Source organism: Myodes glareolus, chromosome 4 (assembly GCF_982192425.1).
Source record: "Myodes glareolus chromosome 4, mMyoGla1.1, whole genome shotgun sequence".
NCBI classification, from domain to species: Eukaryota; Metazoa; Chordata; class Mammalia; order Rodentia; family Cricetidae; genus Myodes; species Myodes glareolus.
Window position 1 is genome coordinate 85,497,623 of NC_142029.1, and position 22,170 is coordinate 85,519,792.

A 22,170-nucleotide genomic window follows, 5' to 3' on the forward strand; every position below is an offset into this window, starting at 1 on the left:
ACAGAGACAGAGACAGAGACAGAGAGAGAGCGCACAGGTATATACAGTCAGGAGAGAGTTGGGGACCCATGGTTTCTCTGGCCAGGATACTCACCTGTTCCAAGCCCACGCAGAGGGATCAGCACCATCGTGGCTCATTTTTCACCTGAGAGCTCCTGAGCCACCTTTAATACTTCAGCCCTCAGCCTCCCAACCTTTTAAGAATGAGGGCCAAGGCACGCAGGTCCAAAAGGCAGTGTATGTATGGGATTCCCATGGCCATGCCCCTTCCCTAGCCCCTCCAAGCATAGCCAGGCAGCGCAGGTCGGTTGCCTAGGAGACAGTGCTCAGAGTGCAGTCATTGGTTGTCCCAGGCTCTGAGAATGAGGAGGCTTCAGGCTAAGGCTACCATGTATGCAAATGTTGTCTCTCTCTCTCTCTCTCTCTCTCTCTCTCTCTCTCTCTCTCTCTCTCTCTCTGTGTGTGTGTGTGTGTGTGTGAGTGTGTGACTTTGTGTGGCTGTAATCTGCTGCCCTGTCAGGGAGAATAGGAGGTTGTGCAGATGTAAGTTCTTAGTTATACATGTGTGCTTGTTGGTGTGGGGTGTGTGTGTGCGTACTCTGAACTCTGCCTGCCCCGGTACTTCCCTCCTTAAACTGTGAAATGTGTCAGTCTTGTGCTTAAGGCTGCACTACAGCTCCCCGTTGCCCAGACAATGCTCTATCAAACATCCTGCCTCAGCTTACCCAGCCATCACCCACACCTGTCCTCCTCTCCACAGAAACATCAAGTGCCAATAGGACGGAAGATTCTCTCTAACACAGGGAGATCTCAAAAGCAAGGATAAAGCATTCAAGTAGGTTTTCATTTTAAACCAGGGGACTTGGAGCTGAGGGTCTGGGACCCTTTGACAATCTGGTCCCTGGTTTTGATCCCCCCCCTCCACCACAACCACGGCTCTCTGCATGAATGGTTTCTATACCCTAACCTGCCACTGCTGGTGGGACTCTGGACTTCACAGCTAGCTGTGTATGCAGTCCCCAAGTGGGACCCCTCATGAACTCCCCAACAAGTATGCCGGGTAAACTGCTTTTGTAGGGCCCAGGTAAGGCCTGGGAGCCCACCCTGCTCTGCTCATATCCTCACTATAGGATAGTTCACCCAGTCATCTAACCCACAGCCTAGGAGTCCTTTCTGCCTGGTTGACTGCAGGGACCCACCAGCCTTACAGTGTCTCTGTCCTTTCCAGCTGCCCCATACAAGAAAGGCAATAGCTGTGCTCCTGGCTTTTGGCCAGCCAGTTCCCAGCCCTGGCTCTGGCTGTAGGGCCTGATACCCACCCTGCTCCCTGCTGGGGCTCTACCTGCACTTGGCAGTGCCCAGAAGACCCTAGCTACTTCTCACAAATGAGCTCATCTGGTCCCCACCTCACTGTTCGGGGAAGGAGAGGTCGAAGGGTAGGAATCATTCCAGGTGGTAGATGATTAGTAGGTCTTGGAGGAGGACAACACCAGAATGGTTAAAGGAGACCTCCAAGGTTTGTGAGGGGCTGTTTGGGTGACCGGTATCAGGGGATTCTGCACTGAGCAGCATTGAGGCCATGTGGGAAGTGGGCCAGAAGGGCCACCAGGGCTGGGGCAGGTGGAGGGGCTACAGGCCCCCTGTTGCTCCAGGTGGCTATCAAGGTAGCATGTCATCCTACAGATGAGGATTTATGGGCCAGGCGTACTGAGTCTATTGGAAAGGTTGTAATTGTTGCTTCTGCAATCGTGGGCAGGTCAGGCTTGAGTGTGAGGGGATATTGCTGAAGTCAGGGAGGAAGCTGGAAGCTGGAAAGAGGTAGAAGGCCCAGATGGTGTTGGCATTCTCGGGCTCTTGGGAAAGATAGGTTCAGAGATGTTTAGGAACTTGTAAAAGGTCACCCCGTCATAAAGCATGTCCACTGCTAGTGGTGTGCCACGGACAGTGCACAGAAGAGACGCCTGGCCTGCTCTGCCCTCCAGCACTGGGTGCTGCTGTGGATGCAGCTCCATTTCCACCCGGCTTTATTCCTTGCGTCCTTGGAGTGTCCCTTATGAGGCTGCGGAGCTGGCAGGTAATGGAGGCCAAGCTTTACTGTGCCCATGTCTCTCTTTACGACGCCATATTTTTTTTAACGAGCTATGTAAATGTCTGCTAGTCGGTACAAAGTCAGGGCCTCCAGATGTCCCCTCCCCCCACCTGCCTGACCTTGTGTGTCTTGTGGGAAAGTTTGCTGAAGGCTGTGGAGTTGGCCTCCTTGTGGCCACTTGCTGGTTCAGCTTGAACCAGTGCAGGGGCTACTGCTGAATGACACATTTTGTGACCTTGGCCCTGTCACCTTCCCTCCCTGTACTTCAGTGGGAAGGCTGAGCAGCCCTAGGTCATAGCTGGGCCCCTCTGAGACTTTGGTTTCTCATTGTCAAAACAGGTCGACTGTTTGTGCAATAGAAGGTCACAGAGAGGACCGCCTCCCAACTCCTGCCTGACCTTCCCTTCCTTTGTCTTCTTCCTATTGTTCTCTGGAATATTCTGCCACATCATTCCCAGCAGGTGTCCCTACAGTTCAGAGGGGCTGGGGAACAGGGGTGGAGCTGATGGAGAGAACCAGGCTGTGGTCCCTGCTGGTGTCCCTGATGGGTATGGAGGCTGAACGCCTATGGGGGAAGAGAGTCTAATATTGTGCTGGGGCAGCCCCATTCTCTGTGTCTGCAGAGGTCTCCCCAACCCTCTCCAGCATAGTAACAGCCAGGGTTAGGGATACAGATTATATCATAACAGGAGGCCATAAACCCCTTTGTAGGCTGAGCAGCCAAACTCCCGGGGAGAGCTCTGGCCACCTAGGACTGCACTGTGTGGTCACTGTGTCCCCAGCTCCTAGCAGATGCTAAGGCCAGATTGCCAGGCCTCCGGAGCAGCTGCTAAGCCTATGTCCTGTATTCTGATCAGAGTTCTGTATGCTGCAGAGGTGCCAGGTGGCCTCGGAGAATCAACTGGTACAGATATTGACCATGAGTGTTCACACCATAGCATGTTTGCCACCAGCACCTCATTCATCCATGGAAGAGAGATGGAGGTGGCGTAGCTGTGCCGGCCTCATGGATGAGAAGCAGGAACTGGGAGTGGTTCGGAATGAGTCCTGGCTTTCAGAGCTATCTCGAGATGGGCCTGGGCATTCTTCCACTCACAGTGCTCCAGGGTCACCTCTGAAAGGGAATATGTTGGAACCTCTTTGGAGTGGGATTAAAGGAGAGAACGTCGGAACGGTCTGTAGCCTAGTTCCCACATCACCCGTGTTAAACTGTGGCTGCCAGGATTACTGCCCCTGCCTCTGCCTGATTCTGCCGCCTGCCACAGAAAGGACATTGTACCCGCCAGTGAGTCCCAGCTCTCTATGGTCCCTGCAGTTATTACTCTTGGAGACCCCCACTCCTGAGCCCTCTAGAGGCCTGTAACCACAGATGCATCCTCCAAGGATAAGAGAGACTATAGATGCTCCTGCAGAGGGCAACTTCCACGCTGTCTGCAGCACCCTTCACGTCTTGCTTGTCCAGTATGAGTATGCAGCTCCTCCTGTCAGACTAGACCCTCTCCCCTTAAGCTGAGGAGCCTGCTAAGCTATAGAAGAAGCCCAGATGTTCGTGTGGAACATTCTGGCCCCGGCTTCAAGATACTTGGTGATTTCTGCTACACTGTGGTAGAGCGGAGCCTCCAAGAAGATGTTATGCTAGTCTCAGACAGGCAGTGGGGAAACAGAAGCCAGTTGTCTCCAGTCTTTCCAACTTCCCTTGATAAGGTGGCAGACATGGTCAGAAACTACCTTGGGTCTTTTAGCCCCAGTCAAGTATCCCTGGTAGATGCCCCGCAGAGCAGAGATAGGCTGCTGTGCTCTCCAAACTCTGCCCTAGTTCCAGAAGGAGGACTACCAACACATGCTTCAAACCACTAAGTTTTAGGGGTAGCTGTGTAGAAATAAGAAATTCTACCCCCACCCCTTAGGCCCTTCTGTGACTTCTTTACCCACATTTGGCCTCTGCAACTCCTTAGCCACAGCTGATTGGATAAGAGACGAGCACCTTACTCTGAGGCAGCCAAGGTATTGGCTGGCAGGTGACCAATCAGATTAATTTCCTTTGGGACTATGAATGGAGAGATAAGAGCTGCCAATAAGCCACACTAGGAAGGAGGCTGGAGCCGGGGATTTCCTAAGAGCAGACAGGAGTCGGGGAGTGACTTTCCATCTTGTAGGGACTGTTATCGCAGGAGGGTGCTTACTCCCTTGTGTGTCTGTGCTGTCCTTGGTTTTGTTTTGTTTTGTTTTTTTCCTCACACTCCAAGCTGGCCTTGAACTCACCACATAGTTGAGGATAATCTTGAACTCTAGATCCCCCAGTTTATACTCCTGGGATTACAGGTGTATAGCACCACGGTTTCACCAGGGATTGAACCCACGGCCTTGTGCATGCTACATAAGCACTCTGCCACCTGAGCTACATCCCAGTCTCTATCTTTCTCTTGTGGCACAGGAACCCTGGCATCAGGCCTGAAAAGTCTCAAAGCCTCTTGGCCAGCTAGTGACAGAAGTTCCCCCAGGAATCCTGATGTCAGCTGTCTGTAGCCCCTTCTCACAGGTGTGACCCTGTCCTTTAGAGCCTTTATGGCTGTTCTGTCCTAAGCTGGGAGACTGGTTGGTGGCCAGGTCTGTTCCTACTCCCCACACAGTTTGGCTTCTAGGAGTCACGTGGAGGGGATGACCAGACTTGGCTTTTAACTGACCCCACCAAGTCCTATAAAGTCCCTGATATCCCAGCTCCCGGGTTCAGCCACCATTCCCCTTCTTGCCCATCAGGCTAATGACAGCAATCATCAGTGTTTCCCAAATCATATATGATCTTTAGTGTTCTCAGACACACTAAAAATAGGATTCTCAACCCAGTTTTATACATGGGTCTCAGTGGCAATGTCTGACTTTAAAGCCTGTGATCTACCTGCCCTCTGCTGTGTGACTCTGGTGGGTTACTCTCCCTCTCTGAGCCTCAACTGACGTATCAGGAAAATAGAAGGAGGCACTTGCTGCTCCATCTGGAGCTTACCTCCTCCGTGTCAGCTTGGCCCAGTCCATTTGCTTTGTGAGGGTGGTCCCGCCATCTTTGTCTCTGTCATGCCCTGCTCCTGGAATTGGCTTTGGTTCTGTCCCCTGGAAAATGGGTGGACGCTCAGGATTCCAGATCTTGTCCCCTCTACCCCAGGAGCTTCCTACCACTTCTTCCCTTAGTCCCAGGTGAAGTTAGCTGGGTGCAGCCCCCTGCCGCATTTGGAATGGCAGGACATCCCTACAGGGCCACAGGTACAGCCCCTGTCACATTTGGGATGGCAGGACATCCCTACAGGGTCACAGGTACAGTTCAGGACCCCAGAATTATGACAGGGTGTGGGGGCCAGAAAACCTTCGATTCTGTCTGCCTCTAGGTTCAGGTTCCAGGCCAGTCCCTGCGCATCCTTGGTGGGGGTCTCTACTGTTCCTGTTCCCTTCCATGGGCACGGAGTAGACTCCCCAGTCAGGCGTCCCAGGATGCCCCCTTGAGCCATAGCAAGGCGTATGGCAGTGGTGTAGAAGAGTGCCCTCTTCCACAGACGACGCCTTGTGAAAAGAGGCTGTGCCGAGACCCACCGGCCTTCTAGCTTCCAGACAGCCAACCCTGGCCTATGATCCTGGACACTCCTCTCCCAGACTGACTCTTCCCAACCTGATAGCAACCTAAGAATTTTCCCATGTCCCTGAGTTTCCATGGGAACCATTTCCGTCCCAGTAGCCAGGAGTAAATTAGCGCCTTGGCCCCATTTAGCAGCACCTGCGGCATCCCGGAGATCATGTGACAATTCCATATGAGCCTCTTGGAGAGGAGGGAGGGTGTACTAGCTCAGCCTCCAGACTGGGTCGCAGAGAGCCTGGGCTCTTGATCCCTGTCCGGAGATGGCAGGCCTGCCAGGTTCTTGAAGCATCCTGAAACATGACTAGCCTCTTGGATGCAGACCATTTCCTTGCTAAGGACCCTACATACCTCAGTCTCTCTGGTTTCCCACTGAGTTCTCTTGTCCCCGAATGGCTGAGAAGCCCTGCGCCAGGCTGAGAAGGCTATGGCGCTGAGAGTCTGGAAGCAGACCCCGGTACTGTCACTCGGAGGCTGACTGGCTTGAGCTAAGCTACTGGTATTCTGAGCCTCATCCTCTGTATGTGCACCAGAGCTGGATTTGATCCTTCTCACCAGCAAAGGCAGTGAGATCAAGGCTAGGCACGGCACACGTTTAACCCAGCACTCAGGAGGCAGAGGCAGGCGAGGAATTGAGACTTGGAGGATGATCCTGACAATTGGACCGTGAACACAGACCTGACCTTGGACCTCAGAATCTGATAACTACCCGTCTGCTTCCTCTAGGGATCTCCACCAAGTCCTAAAGGAGGTCACCAGAGGGCTCAAGCCTTGTCCAGAACCAGTCAAGCAGTGGTTGGGAGAACAGGTTGGGGCAAGGCTGGCTATAGCCTTTGATATCAGCTGAGCTGGGAGCAGAGCCATGGCAGTGATGCCGGAGAAATGAAGGAAGGCCGGATGGACTGATGGACAGACTGACTGAGGGCTCATTTCAGGCTCTCTCACCAGACACACTGCTCACTCCCAGGGAGTCCATTGGATGAGCTGCATTCTGGCAGTTTCTTGGTGCTAAGGACCGACTTCCCTATTGCTCTCTGTGCCCCTTGGTCTCTGCACTGCTATAGCTAAGGCCAGAGGATGGAGGGGAGGCAGGAAACCCTGGACCCACCTAGGGCTGAGCAGAAGCTGTCCATAGGAGAAAGCACCAAGTTGGAGTAGAGAGGCCAGGTGTTCCCGACCATGCTCTCCCTGCCCACAGACACGAGACATAGTGTCTGAGGACCGAGCTGCAGTTAGCTTCGCAGAAGGGCCCATGGATTCTTTCTAGGAAAGTGACAAACAACCACTGTTGCCCAGGGCAACCCTCTCCATGGCTGATTTGGTTTGAACAGTGCGGTCCAGGTTTTGTCTGGCTCTCTTGGTTAGCTTATGGGCAGTTGGGTCCAAGACCCAAATCCAAGCACTCCCTGTCAATCCCAGGAGAGGCCTAGGGGGAGGACTGACAGCGCTGGGTGACAGGCTATCTCCAGACTGCCCAAGAATTGCCGCCTACCCTGAGGACTCTGCACAGGAAGCGGCAGACAGTCAACAAATAGTAGTGGATATAAGACTTTGAGCCGGCCCTCTCAGTATCGATACCCGTCCAGGCCAAAGCTGGCTTCTGTCTGGTAGAAGAACCTACCAGCCCAGCCAGTGTCCTGTGAGGAGCCTATGGGAGTCCCAAGAGCTGCCCCCTCCCCCAGCCCTGGCCCCATGGAGATCCCATCCCACGGTGAGAGAATAATGACCATAATGAGAGCAGTCACCCACACACATGTGCACAGCGCTTTACAGGTTACAAAGTGTTTCACATACATCATCTCATCAGTTCCTCACAACAGCCCTGTGAGGTAGGCAGGGCAGGGATAATGTTCCCATTTGTACAGATGTGGAGACTGAGGCCCAGAGAGGGCCAGTGACCTGCTAGAGTCACACAACAGTGAGCAGCAGAGCTGGGACCAGAGGAGAGGACTCGGGCCTGCCTCTGGCTCCTGACTCTTTCCACTGACTGTGCTGTTCCCACAGGAGGACCCCAGCCCCTCCCAGTTTCAGCCACACCCGAGCCTGGCCCCCCCACCTCCCCTTGGCAGTGCGGCCTGGCAGCCAGCAGACAAACCCCACCCACACTGGGCAGTCCTGTCCCCTCCCCTACTTCCTGCAAAAAGCCAGCTGGAGCTGGGTCCTGGAGCTGAGCTGCCACCCATGGCTCCAAATGGCACCTAGCAGAGTGGGCCAGAGGGTGGGGCTGGAATCTCCTTCCCTGTTTTCCTGAGTGATCCCTCCCCACAGGGGAAGAGAAGAGAAAGGAGGAAGAGGAGGAAGAGAAAACAAGAAACTGAGTTGGAAGAAGGCCCTGGGGCCATTAGGACGTCAAAAGTTTGCATTCCGACTAGCTATAGGAAATAGTTTTTTCTTTTTATTATTTCAAGTTTTCATAAAAATCCATAATTATTGAAACCCAAGTTACAGAGGAAGTTTGTAACTTTTTTTTTTTTAATTGTATTGACTCTGCCGCGTGTTGGTTCGTCGGCTTTGGATTCGTCTGTCAACTCTGGCCCCTGTGTAGGTGGGGTCCTCAGGCCTGGCCTTCTGAAGTCCTGGAAGAAGGAGGGCAGGCGGTGAGGGCTGGCGAGGCAGCAGGGGCACGTGGGGGGAGGGGGAGGGTGGGGGAGGAAGGCAGGAAGGAGGTGGGAAGGCCTGGGAGTGAGTGGGCAGCAGCCCGGCTCCTTCCCTGCCCAGTGTTCCCCCGGGGGTCCCTGCGCCCCAATCCCGCCCCATCATATCATCTTCATGTTGAACTTGCGGGGTGCATCGGCCGAACTGATGCCTGCGTCCGATTTCCGGGGCACATACTCAATTTCGATGTTGTGCTTTGTGTTGCCTTTGCCCCGGCTCCAGAGAAACAGCAGCACCAGGCAGAAGAGGACAACGCCCAGGAAGGAGATGAAGCCCATGGTGGTGGCAATGATGAGCGTCTTGATGTCGAAGGGGAAAGGCACGGTGGCGCGGGTGCTATTGGCCTCTCCCTCGCCTGGCTGGTTGGAGATGAAGGCGAACGTCTTGTTGGGTTGATGGGGCCAGTCGGGCGAGTAGCTGCGCACATGCAGGTGGGCGGGCATGGAGTCGTTGCCGCCAGCATTTGCTGCGATGCACAGGTACGTGCCGTTGTCCTGTACCTGGGCGTAGCGCACCTCCAGCGTGCCATCAGGGAAGACTGTGAGCCGCCCATTGCTCTTAGCTGAGACCAAGTGCTTGCGGGGTGAGAGCCAAAGGATGGCTGGTGGAGGGTCGCCATCCGCTCGGCACACAAACTGCACCGTGTGGCCCTCATCCACAAACACCTGCTGCGCCTTGCGGTCCCGGATGTGGGCCCGGCGGCAGGTGAAGTAGTTGGGTAGGAGAACGTCTGGAAAGTCCTTAAACTCCTTGCCCTGGACGAACTCGGGTGTGGCGCAGGTGGGTTGCTGCCTGTTGAAGTTGAGCCGCCAGCGGCGCCGGAAGACCCACAGCAGCCGGCAGTCACAGGCTAGTGGGTTGGAGTCCAGGATGAGCGTCTCCAGGTTGCCCACTGAGTGGAAGGCCGACTCCTCCAGGGTGGTCAGCTGGTTGCCGGAGACATTGAGCACACGTAGGTAGTTGAGCCCGCGAAAGGCATAGGGCTCCACCACGGCCAGCTGCCCACCCACCAGCTGGATCTCCTGCAACCGCAGCAGCTCATGCAGCATGGAGCCCTCGATAGTACCAATGGGGTTGTAGGAAAGATTGAGGAAGCGGAGATAGACCAGATGGCGGACAGCCAGATAGGGCACGGCGGTCAGGTTGCAGTGTGTGATGGACAGGGATGTCAGGTTGAGGCCGTAGAGGCAGTTGGGGGTCATGGTGTCCAGGTAGGGCCAGTGGGAGATCTCCAAGACCTTGAGTCGATACAGCCTTTTGAAGGAGTAGTCCCTGATGGCGTTGATGTTGAGATGCCGTAGCCGCAGGACGATGAGGCCATGCAGGTGGGAAAGCGCCTCGGTGGGGATGGAGGTCAGATTGCATTTCTCCAGAGTCAGCTGCTCCAGGCTGTTGAGGCCGCTGAAAGCTCGATGGGAGATGTAGACGAGGTCATTGTCACCGACCTCCAGCGACTTGAGGTTGTATAGGTCTTGGAACATGTAGTCCAGCAGGATGACAATCTTGTTTTCACTGATGTCCAGCTTGGTCAGGTTGCTGAGGCCAGTGAAGACACCCAACGGGATGAGCTTCAGGCGGTTGCTACGCAGCCCCAGCGTCCGAAGGTTGAAGAGGTTGTTGAAGGCGCCGGGTTCCACGGCGCTCACGATGTTCTCATTGAGTTCCAGTTCCTCCAGGTGTGGGAAGCTGGCAAACTCATCCTGGTTGAGCGTCTTGATGCGGTTTTTGCCCAGGTCCAGCAGACGAGTCTCGGTGGGGATGCCCTCGGGCACGGCCACAAAGCGCTTTCGGTGGCAGAGCACTGCTCGGTCCTGTGCTGAGCACTCGCAGCGGGGTGGGCAGCCCGTGGCAGAACCTGACAGCACAGAGCCCAGTACCAGCAGGAGAATGGGCTGCCAGCAGGCCAGGAGGGGGCTGGGCATGCGTCTCATGCCCCCCGCCAGCATCCTCTCGCTCACCTGCAGCAGGAAGCAAGCAGAGGACAGAGGCGGCAGTGAGCAGGCAGTACTTGGCTGGACCCCACCTCAACCCCACCCCAAGTGGGAAGGTTGCAAAGGAAGGGCAATGCCATCTTCTTTAGGGATCACAGACAGTTTACTCTAGGCATGTCCTGAGTCCCAGCTCACCCTGGGCCTCATCAGTGATAGTCAGTCTTGGTGAGCCACCCAGACTCACGGAGGCTCAAAGGGCTCAAGGCCAGGCTCCTGGGAATAGCCCTGAAGGGGATGGGAGAACACAACTGGACCCAGCCCACAGGCCAAGGGCTCTGAGGCTGCTGGGCACTCTACCATGGTAGATGCCATGATACATTCCTCCCAACTCTGCCACTGAGTCCTAGGTAGCCTACAAACCCTGTGTACCTGTAAAAGGTACCAAATATGTTCCAGGATGGGGCACCAGCCAGGAAGCCTCTGCACCTGAAGATCTCACCTGGGTCCCTGGACTACCTCTTCTACAAGGGTAGATCCCTGATTGGATCAGCTACTCAACCCAGGGCAGGAGTGTTTGCTGCATCCTGACCTTAACCCTGCCATTCTTTCTAGACTATCACTTCTCTAGACTGCAGGAATCCTGGTTTGAAGACCCAGCGAAGCCTGAGAAGACTTAACGGATTCCCAAGATGAAGGATTGCCCCTTCCGAAGTCCTATCCCACTACCAGGCTCCTCCAGTTACTGGTCTGACCGCTAAGACTAGGATAGGCTGTCTTACACCTGTACTGTAGTACTGAGCATACAAGGCTGGTTAAAGCTAGATCCTAAGACGTGTAGAATGGGCTGGGAGACTGCTGGAGGCAGCAGATGGAGTGAGCCCTGCATAGCTCTCCCGATCCTGGTGCTGCCTGCCTTGCCTTCTATTCCCTCTGTGGGAACTGGCCTGGAGATGGGATGGGGAAGAGCCAAGAGGGCTTCAAGGATGATGTATCAAAGCAGCAGCCCACTACAGCCTTCTGCTGCCAGTGGGATGAAGATGCTACAGTGCACATAACCTGGCCTCTGGCGCCACTGGGCTGAACTGCTGCAATTCACTCCTACACCCATGGCCCTGTGGAGCCTACTGCAAGACGTGGAGGCCAGGCTTTGGGAGTCCCATCTGTGCCCAGTTTGGGCTCTCCCCTACCCCCTGACACAGCCTCTGCCTTCAAGCCACAGTTTATCATAGTTGCCATCCATAGCAACTAGTAAGGCAACTGAGGCTCTGAGAGACTGTGACTAGCACTCAACCAGTAGCAGGGACCAATCTGGACCAGAAGCTCTGGCTCCACACACTTTCAAATGCTCTGCGGTCTTCAAGAACTGACAGGTATTTCCTGGCTGTTGATCGACTAAGTGACTGATTAACCAGCGAGAACTCATGGTGTCACTGACATGTTATGGAATCTGCACAGTTTTGTTATCCCCAAGGGTTTTGTCGCTCTCCCCCTTCGTCCCCCTCATTCTCTCTCCAGATTCTTCTGTGTCCGAGCATCACCCTGCCCTGCCCCCACAGGACCATTTTCCACAGTCACACACGCTCCAGTGACCCACCAGAAAAGCAAACATCCTGACGGGCGATCAATAAGTAATTGGGCCAGCAGCTGGGGCTGGTGTGGGTGTGAGGCTGGGGACTTCAGGAGGTGAATAGGACTTTTAGCACCCATCCCGGGCCTGGGCTAGCCTGGGAGCTGCTAGAGGAGGCTGAAGAGAAAAGGGAGGCATAAGGACCCTGAGATGTTGATAAACCCTCTTGCACGTGTGCACAGCACCTGTGTGTACAGCAGCCACCCACCTCCTTGCCCCACAGAGCCAGCCACACAGCTGTACCTACTTTGTCCTGTACACCCTGCCTCTAAGCAACCTCCTTTTGGAGAACTGTCCCAGCTGCCTTGCCAGCCTTCTACTCCACAGACCACCTTCCCCATGAAGTCCTCCCTGAGGCATCACTTGCCTACAACACGGACACACTTGATTCTTCTTTGCACTGACATTTGACTGCTGTGTGGCACACCTCATTCTAAGGCCAACTGAGCGAAACGTTAAGGCACGAGGGGATGACAAGAAGAGAGGAATGGGAGTCAGCTGGGGACAGTACCATAAATGCCCTGCATAAAGAACAGAGGAGAGCATCCCAGCAGCCGAGCAAAGAGAGAAACACACTCTCCGGCCACCATGTGATGCATAGGCAACTCTGGGTCACACTGCCACTGTCCCTGCTCCATCTGTCTCACCTGCTATAGGGAAGGGCTCAAGAACACTCACGGGTGGACGTTCTGTGGAAGGCAACATGTGATCAAGAGGGAGTTGTTATAGGTAGTGGACAGCCCTTTGCTGGGGCTGACCTTGGTGCTGGCCCACTGAACAATGAAACCTGGGGGCTGTGAAAATGTTGGTGGGAAAGTAGGGCAGCCTTGCCCTATAGAGCTACCACCCCAAGCCAGGCAGTTTGCCACTGAGCATTGATCATGTACCATGAGGTCAGGAGAGCTCCCATGTACACATCCTCTGATTGCCTTGTTCTACTACTTCTGTGTGAGCATGTGTGTGTGTGTGTGTGCATGTTCATATATGTGCACATACATGTGGAGGCCAGAGGTCAACATCAAATGTCTTCCTCTGTCACTTTTCACCATAGTTTATGACACAACACCTCTCACCGAGTGTGGAGCTCACTAGTTTAGCTTGACTGGCTGACCGACAACCTCTAGGGATCCCTGCCTCTACTTCCCCAGCACTGGGATTATGGGTGAACATCACTGTACTTGACATTTTATGTGAGTGCTGGAGATCTGAACTCGGGTCCTTATGTTTGTGTGTCAAGCATTTTACAGCCTGAGCTATTTCCCCAGCCCACTGTTCTGTCTTCTACAGGTGGCTGGCTGTCCTGAAAGGTAGGGAAACTAAAGCCCTGAGAGGCTAGGATGCCTGTCCATACCAGCATAACAGAGCATGTTGGGCAGAGGCTCCTAGGCTCACACCACCATGGGGTCCTTGATGGTATAACACATTGTGTGGGGGGCCATGTCTTGAGAGGATCACCCAGGCTGCTAAGTAGGCAATGCAGCTCACCACCAGGGCTCTGGCAGTCTAAGGCTGCTCCTGTACTGTCCAGGGTGCTTTATGCTTTTTAATCAGTGTTTTAATTCGGATCCTTGCCCCCCTGAAGGGCTTCTCATGAGGGCAGGAATTCAAAATTGGAACAATAAATACAAAGAAAATAAAGATCAAAGACAGGCAGGTGGCAGGCAGAAGATAGTGCCCAGGGCATGATGCCCAGACCCTGCGGTGGCCTGAGTCCTCCCCGAAGCACGGCTGGGGAGGCAGCTGAGCCATCAGTGTAGTTCAAGATGAACTCTGAACTGACTGCAGTAGGGATGGCTGGGGCAGTCCTGGCCTGGCTCAGTGCTGCCTGACACTGGCCATCTGCAGTTCTCTGCATCAGCCTGATGGCTGCCCTGGGCAGTGCCTGCTCTTCCTGGACCGTGCCCCTCACTGAACAGACACTGGGTTCCAGAGTCTCCCAGGGAACTGACGTTCAAAACACTCGAACTGACGCAAACATCCTTGGCTGGGGACAGAAGGTACTGAAGACCTGAGATGAAGTTCATCAAGACTGGGAGGATCCATGTGAGGGTGGCCCTGCGCTGCCCAGCTCTCCTGATTGTAGAGCCACACTGGGACTCTGGTGGGGAGGGCAAGCGGTAGCGAAGGAAAAGGTGTGGGGTTGCTCATGCATGGGCTGGGGTCATGTTGTCCCATAGGCAGCGTTGCCTGGTGGTACCTGGGTGCAGTTCTGAGCCAGGCCCACAAGTCAGCCAGAGGTCTGCTCAGAAAAGGGGAGGAACTAACACTGGAGAGCCCTGTTGGAGGCTGCATGGGTGGAGCTTTGCACACTGGCTCTGAGACCCTGGAGACACTGCTCTCAGAAGGCATTTCTCACTCATTTTACAGCTGAGAAATTGAGGTCCACGAAGGGAACGCACTTGTGCCAGCTTGAGGCCACAAAACCAGAGGGTAGCAGGGCTCTGTCCCTCTGGTGGGTCTGCGGGTCTCTGGAGAGCCGGCTGAGTGCGCGTGTCCTGGGGCAGAGGGAGGCTGCTGGTCCTCAGAGAGCCATGCCCAGGTGGTTCGTCCCTGCAGTAGATGGGATACCTGGCATGTGTTCAGTGACTGCCCACTTGGGTTCCTGTGAGCCCACGCCTCTGTCTGGACTCAAATCTCCCCTCATTTGGGGTGAGCGGCAGCACGGGTAGAAGGCTTAGTTATACTGGGCTCTCAGGGTTTCCACTGAGCATTCCTCAGGGACAGCAGTCCCCCATGTCATCCCTGCTCCCCCCAGGGATGATTTTTTTACAGAGCTTCTGCTCTATGAGGCTGGGCCTGGGCCCTCTGAGCAACAAAGCTTTGAGATTCTTAGGCTGGTAGGTGGCCTGTACACTTCCTCTCTGGGAACAAGGCTGGTGACCGGCGGTCACATTGCCTTGAAGCCTACTGTTCCCACAGCTGGGCTGCAGTAGAACAGGCTGGCTAGGGAATCCTAAAGTGCACAGGCCCAGCCTCATTGTTCATAAAGTACCATGTATGAGAGGAAGAAAGGGGAGGGTGAGGTCAAGAGAATAGGGGTAAAGAGGCAGACAGAGAAGCAGGAGGTGGGTGAGAGGCGGGCAAAGGGACAGGGAAGGGGCAAAAGTTAGGGAGAGGTCCAGGCTTGGTGACCGATGCCTTTAATCCCAGAACTCCAGAGGCAGGGGCAGGCGGATCTCTGTGGGTCCCAGGCCAGCCTGCGCGACATGCGGTGAAAACTCTCAAAAAAACATCAGGAATAGATGGGGCCACAGCCTGCGTGTTAATCCAGCCGGCTGGCTCCTACCTCACATTGTGTGGCGTTCAGTTGTAAGACTGGGGCCTCTTAAGCTACCTGGTTCTCACCATCGTCCTTATAGTGGGTTTGATCAGTTAACCATCTTCAGATGGGCAGACGGAGACTAACATAGGTGAGGGGACTCAGGTCACCAAAGAACAGGTGCCAGGCAAGTGTGGGCTTCTCAACTGAAGCCCTGCTCTAGCGCCTGCCTTGCTGGGTCCTCAGTGTTGCTGGGTCCATGTTGTAGCATGATAGCGCCAGTTACATGTACCTGTTCGCGGGCAGCTAGCACCAAGTGGCTAGGTTAGGCATGGTGCTCTTCTAGAAACAATGCACAATTACTTGCCGGCTCCTCCCCCCACCAGTGCCAGAAATCTGCCCAGCCTTCACCACCTTGCTGCTGTGTGGGTGTGGGCACTCCTCCCTGCTTTGGGGGGTTCTCTGGAGCATGACTGCTCGTGCTCCCTCCTTCTCACTTTCTCTGTGGCTCCCAAATTAAAATGCTGAGCTGGATTTCATTCATCTCTGCACCCCTAGCCTCTCCCACCTCAACTAGTCAGACGACAGCCCTGGAAACACTAGACAAAATTCAATCCTGTCCTCCAATGCCTAATCTAGGCTCAAGAAGGGATTCCGGGAGGGGAGAGGATAGCAAGGGTGGGAAGGAGGAGGTGGCTCATGGCCAGGTCAAGCTGAAAGCATGCAGGGCTCCGATTGGCTTTTCTCCTGCCCCAAATCCCGGCCCAGTCCCTGGGCTCCTTCAAGACACTCTGGCTGTCCTGACTCATCCCTGCTGAGGTGTGAAGAGCAGGTAATGGACTAAGAAGGGAGCTGCTAATGGGGGAATGTAGTGTTAGTCTGCAGGGCTAGGCTAAGAGCCCAGGAACAGGCCACCTGGGCACAGGGGAGGGGACCCTGAGAGGAGGGTCAGCAACCAGGTGAGCTGCAAGATCAGTGCTGTTTTCGCTGGCTAGAACAGTCCAGTGTGTCCCCTCCTGGCTGGTACTCGTATCTAGCTGTATGCACCCCCCACACACACACACCAAGGGGAGAAAAAAAAATCAACCTGGAAGAAATTGAGGTCATGTCTTTTGTTGTGCATAATTATTTTCCTCTTGCTCTTGGTTCTGGCAAAGAGTTGCTAGGTTCCTGTGGTGTGTGTGGTATGTGATGTGTATATGGTGTGTATGTGTGTACATATACAGGTGAGGGGGCAGGAGAGGATGCTAGAGAACATCAAATGTATGCGTGACAGAGAAAGAATCAGTGAGTGTGTATGTGACACACAGAAAACACCAGTATACATGTGTGACATAGAACACCAATGTGTTTGTAGGTGAGGGAGCAACTGGCCTGGTGCCACCAGCCCTGTCTCTCTGGCACACTGAGAAATCCAGTCTCCTCCTAAGTGTGCCCACGTGGGCTGTGGACCAAGGCTGGCTGGAGGGTACCAACTGGGCTGCTCACCTATTAGCTTTTTAGGACAAATGTGGTTGGGCCAGGCTCCAAGTACCCTGGCTATCCTGAACTCTGGGTTGCCCTGATCAAGCACCTGGCCCCTGAGTGCAAGGGAGGGAGGCCCCTGCCCACTCGACCCAAGCACAGCCAGTCTCAGGAGCTGCCAGCCTTCCGGCCAGCCCACAACCTCAGGCCATTTAAGGGATAAATTATGAATTTTAATTGTCAAAGCATCTTAGTGTTTAAAGGCTTCTATATATAGGCTGTGCCCTCCAGGAGTGGCCAGTTTGGAGAGGAGCAGGGATTGGGCAGGGCCTAGAGAAAGTCAACTGTGGTGACAAAGGATTCATGGGCTTTATCCTGGATTCCCGCCAGGGCACCTCACCCTGCTGTGTGATCCTGGAGGACTGGATCACTTTTGGAGCTTGCTGCTCTGCAGGGTCACCTGTGCTGGGCCTGCCTGAGTAGATAGCACCCCCTTCCTTGAATAGGAGCTGTCCCTTGGGTGAAGAGACCTGGCTAGGGCCTATGTGAAGTGATGGCAGGGAGGTCAGAAACCCAGATCCTGCACCCTAATGACCTTCTTCTGAGTTGAGATGCCAATCTAGGCTCTCAGGGACAGAAAGGCACCCTGAAGGCCCCTACCCCATCCTCTTCACTCCTAGGGCTTTTCCTGAAACCCCAGCCCACCCCTACCTGGGGAGCCCCAGGCCTCAGGCCTGAGAGGGATGGACGTAGACTCACAGATGAGAGCAGGCCAAAGCAGAGGGAAGAGAGAGGAGTGGGGCAAGCAGCAGGGATTGGGGGTAGGTAGCAATTGGATCAACATGGCAGTGGTGGCTGGGAATCCTCCTAGAGGGCCCCTGGCATCAAGCATCCTGTGGAAACCACAGCTACCCACCAAGGCCAGTGGAGTCATTAACCCCCGTTTTGTGGTTAAAACATTGGAAATAGTTGGGTGTGGTGATGCATGCCTTTAGTCCCAGCACTTGGAAAGCAGAGGCAGGGGGATCTCTGTGAGTTTGAGGCCAGATTATTCTGCATAGTTCTAGGCCAAACAGAACTATATATAGAGATTCTGTCTCAAAAGGAAAAAAAGAAAAGAAAAAAAAAAGAAAAAGAGAAGAAAGGAAAAGGGGTAACACAAAGAGGTTCTGTGAATCTGTTCGCGGTCACAGCATGGTAGGAACTATAGAGAGTCTAAACTCTGCCTCCCTCCCCATAGTGTCTTACAAAACATTCGGACAAAGAAAAGCAGTGTTCACACAGTCAGGCAACTGGTGGCATCTTCACAATCAGGAAGATTGGTATAATTATCCCTGTTCTGCTGATCAGAGGGCTAAAGCACAGAGAAGGCATACCGTTTGCTGAAAGTCACACAGCCACAAGGGGCAGAGCTGGGATTCCTTTGACCCCAGCTTGTCCTGATCACTCTTTTGGAGACCTCTGAGATCTTGAAGTGCTCTTACCCCTTGAGACCACAATGTCTTCCTTCGCAATGGGGCTGGCAGGCTTCATGCTGCCCTCTAACCATGCCGGACACAGACAGCTCATGAAGGAGGAAGGCAGGTATTTATGCTGAGCACAGGATGGCCCTACTGGTCCTCAATATATCAGTCCCACTGAACTGATGAGGAAACTGAGCCTGGGCTGTTAGTTCAAGGCCCCGTGCTAGTCTTAATCCAGAGGCATTCCATCTTAGAGACCATCATACAGACGAGGAATGATGTCAAGAGTACCAGCACCGCCCATGGCCCACAGTATCTCAGGCTGGCCTAGGAAGGCCCACCGAAAGCTATCTTCTCTGCCATTCCAGTGTGGCCACACCACTCGTGGTGGAGCTAGGTCATGGGTGGGCGATGGTTTGGGATATTTGTGATTCACAAGGGGGGAAACATAAGCCCCTGATATATCATAAAGCAAAGTCTGATGAGTTACTTATGTCATGATCAGACAAACTATAAACAAAAACACTACCCTTCCCTTGGTACTAGCTGGTCAAGCCCTCTCTGTTCAACAAGTCCTGGTCAGTCCCTTGTGAATGTCCATCCTTCCAACATGTTGAGCTCATGCCAGGGAGCTGGTAAATCCTCTGCTTGGACACAGGCTATGCTGGACCCGGCTCAGGCCCAGTTGGATGACCCTCAGGCTGCCCTTGCACAAACCCACATGTGGTGAGGAGAGTGAAAACCTTGCACACCTCTAAGAACTATGTCAAGTGTCCATGGCTGGTGCAGAGGGCGGAGCCAAGGGCGGTGGGAGACCTACCTCGGCCCCACTGTGAGCAGCCTGCCATGGGAGGCTTGCAAATAGAGGCCTTTCTGGAAGCTAGATCTTAGCAGCCTTTCTCAGCTCTAAGATGCCCACATCTTGGATTCAAGCCAAGGGACTAGAGATAGTCAGGCCCCCAGCTGTAGCTGCAGGCCTGCTCAGGATCAAGCAGAAAAGGGTTGCTGGTCAGGCCCCGCCCCCTTCCCAGGCTGAGAGTGATTCTCTGCAGAGGGAAGCAGAGGAGGTGGAAGGGAGAGATTAATTCCCTGAAATGGAAAAAAAATAGAAAAACACACACACACCACACACCCTAATAACATGTAATAAGAGGTTGGAGATGAGGAACAATGCCCTGGTAATGTCACCCTGGCGGCAATCAATTTGGGTGTCACATGAAATAGGCATAATTATTCCGCCAGCCCTGGCGCTTGTCTCTAACCAGCTCCAGGGGCCCAAGCCTGGGCAGGGAAGGGGGGTGGGGTGAAATCAACTGCGGGTACACCAGGCTGGCAGGGGGAGGTACTCCAACTTGGCCTGCTGGTACCTGGCTTCTTAGCCCCTCTGGTGGGTCTTGTGGTTTGGGGACCCTTGGATGCCCAGGAGCTATCTTGCTTGGTCGCCCTTCATTCGTTTGCTTGGACAAGAGCAATCAGAGAGGGCCCCCAGGGAGTTGTGAATGCCAGGGGCAGGATCACACACACTTTTCATCCAGCAGTTGGCCACCACATTCTTGCTAAGCACTCACCAGTGCCAGGCTGCATGTCAATGCCAGGGTGCAGGAAGGGGAGCTGCAGAAAGCTGAGCAGGGAGAGGGTGTTCGAATAAAGAAGCACAGGCTCCCTGTAGCTCCCAAGCGAGGCAGCCCCTTCCCATCCTGAAGTGGACCCAGAGCAACTGGCACCTCCTGCATGCTTCCTTCTTGTTCTTGCTGCACAGGGACGCAAGTCTTACTTGCTCTGCCTTCATTTCCACTTCCTGGCGGAATCCCCCTCCCATCACTCCTGCCCACGCCTGAGCGCAGAACTTTTACGGACAATATCCCCATTTCAGAGGAAACCGAGTTTGGTGGGATAACAACCACTTAGTGAGGTCCAGCCCACACTGGATGCTGCCTGTCTCAACCCCCTTTCAGACACCGTAAACCTTGAATCCGAGAAATGCAAATCAAGGCTATAATGAAATCCCAGTTTACACTCATTCAATCAGGAAAAATCAAGACAGTCAATAGATAGCATGGACTTGTCTGGGGATGGAGGGTGGAGGGAGCACTCGTCCCCCGTGGGAGAGGCATAAAGTGGTCCAACCAATTTGGAAAGCACTTTGGCACAGTTCCTAGGAAAGTCGAACATGGACATGCCCTTCAGCCCAACAGATCAGGGCACTTCCCATACTGCCTCAGCAGAAAGGACCAGGGGGATTGTGGCAGCACCATCTCTAAAAGCCAGAAAGATCAAAAACCCAAATGCTCATCAGCAGGAGGGCCATGAATGCATTGTGTTACATTCAAGCAACAACCAAACCCACCAGAGAAAAATGAATGGGTGCTGAATATCTACTATCATTTGCAAAAATATGATAAGGAATGAAAAAGTCAATTCCAGAGGACTGCATGCCATTCATATTTTAGATAGAGAGGTAAAAAATAATTAAAATGCCACAGTTCTTATATAGTTAAATATATTACTTTGTTTTGGTGCTGGGTACTGAACCCAGGACTTCATGAATGCTAGGCAAGTGTCCTACCACTGAGTTACACCCTCAGCCCCAAACACAAGAGGCAAGAGAAATTTAAATACATAGTGCAGGGTGGCAACTGCCTCATAAAGAGGAGCTGAGGATGAGGTATGGGGAAGACACAGGAAGAGGCGAAGGCTGAATGTTGAAGTTGGAGAGTTGGATCATGTGTTCATTGTGTTATTGTGAGCACTACTCCTATTTATTTTGTTTTATTATTTTTTGTGTGTGTGTGTTACTGTGTAGCCTTGACTGGTATGGAACTTACTATGTAGAGCAGGCTGGCCTTGATCTCACAGAGATCCACCTGCCTCTGCCTCCCAAGTGCTGGGATTATAGGCATGTGTCATCATGCCCAAGCAAGTACTACTACTACTACTATTATCATTATTGGTTTTCATTATTATTATTATTATTATTATTATTACTATTATTATTATTATTATTATTGGTTTTTTGAGACAGGGTTTCTCTGTAGCTTTGGAGCCTGTCCTGGAACTAGCTCTTGCCGACCAGGCTGGCCTCCAACTCACAGAGACCCACCTGCTTCTGCCTCCCGAGTGCTGGGATTAAAGGCATGCACCACCATTGCCCAGCGAGTACTACTTACAAGCCCATGGATTAACAAATGAACAGGCTACGCCTGGAACAGTGAGAACAGCTGCCGCCCGTGGTCAGAAGGAGAGCACGTTAGAGTGAACCCATGCCTGCAAGATGGGGGCTTTGGACAGGACACTCCACTCTGCCGGTTGTTTTCTCCGCTAGAAAACTAAATCTCGGCACTGCCTCCAAGGAGAAAACCGGAAGCACATCGCTGATCTGAACTGTGAGCAGCTTAGCACTCACGACGCACGCACGGTGCACTCCACACCGTTCTAAGTGCTTTGTGTGTAGTAGCACATTTAACTGCCACCGTCTCCATTGAGGTAGATACTATAGTTAACTCCACTTTATTGGAAAGGACATGGAGGCCCAGAGAGACTAAGTAAGTTCCCCAAAGTCACAGAATGAGGCAGCGGTGGAGCTGAAGCTTGAACCAGGCCTGTGACTGCTGAGTCCGCTCTCACAGTGGAGTGACGCTGAAGAAGCTGAGTGCTCGGCAGAATTGCAATTGACCCGCAGCACTCAAGGGTATTCACTTAACCATTCATTCACATAAACAAAGGTCAGAATCAAGAATGCCTCAGATGTGTTTGGAAATGACCCTGCCTTCTCAAAGCTTTCTTCAGAGAGTCTCCTCTCATTCTGGAAACCCCTGCTTCCTGTGTCTCTGCAAAACCTCCAGTTACCCTCTTCTAAGAGGTTGACTCCATCAGCTCCCACAAAGAACCGCCCCCCCCCCCTTCTGGAGCACTCTGCCTTGGCTCTCCCCAGTCTCGACCTGGGACATCTTTAGCACTTATCTTGCCCTACCCATTCTTGCAGCTAAGGTCTCCATGGCCCCTACAGGTTGTCCTTGCCAGGAGGTCCTAGGGTCTTGATATCTTGCCCATGCCCGGAGGTCTG

General features: G+C 53.5%; 1 protein-coding gene across 6 annotated transcripts in view; it reads right to left on the reverse strand.

Moving 5' to 3' along the window:
• Positions 1 to 7,449: 7,449 nt before the first annotated feature.
• The window catches only part of Lingo1 (leucine rich repeat and Ig domain containing 1), a 180,655-nt gene continuing 165,934 nt past the window's right edge, over positions 7,450 to 22,170 (reverse strand). For all 6 annotated transcript variants that reach the window (XM_048417190.3, XM_087905683.1, XM_085689714.2 and 3 more), the window contains one exon: positions 7,450 to 10,321. In XM_048417190.3, coding sequence (XP_048273147.1) covers positions 8,465 to 10,309 — 1,845 coding nt within the window. In that variant the 5' untranslated portion in view covers positions 10,310 to 10,321 and the 3' untranslated portion in view covers positions 7,450 to 8,464. The remainder of the gene's footprint in view (positions 10,322 to 22,170) is intronic.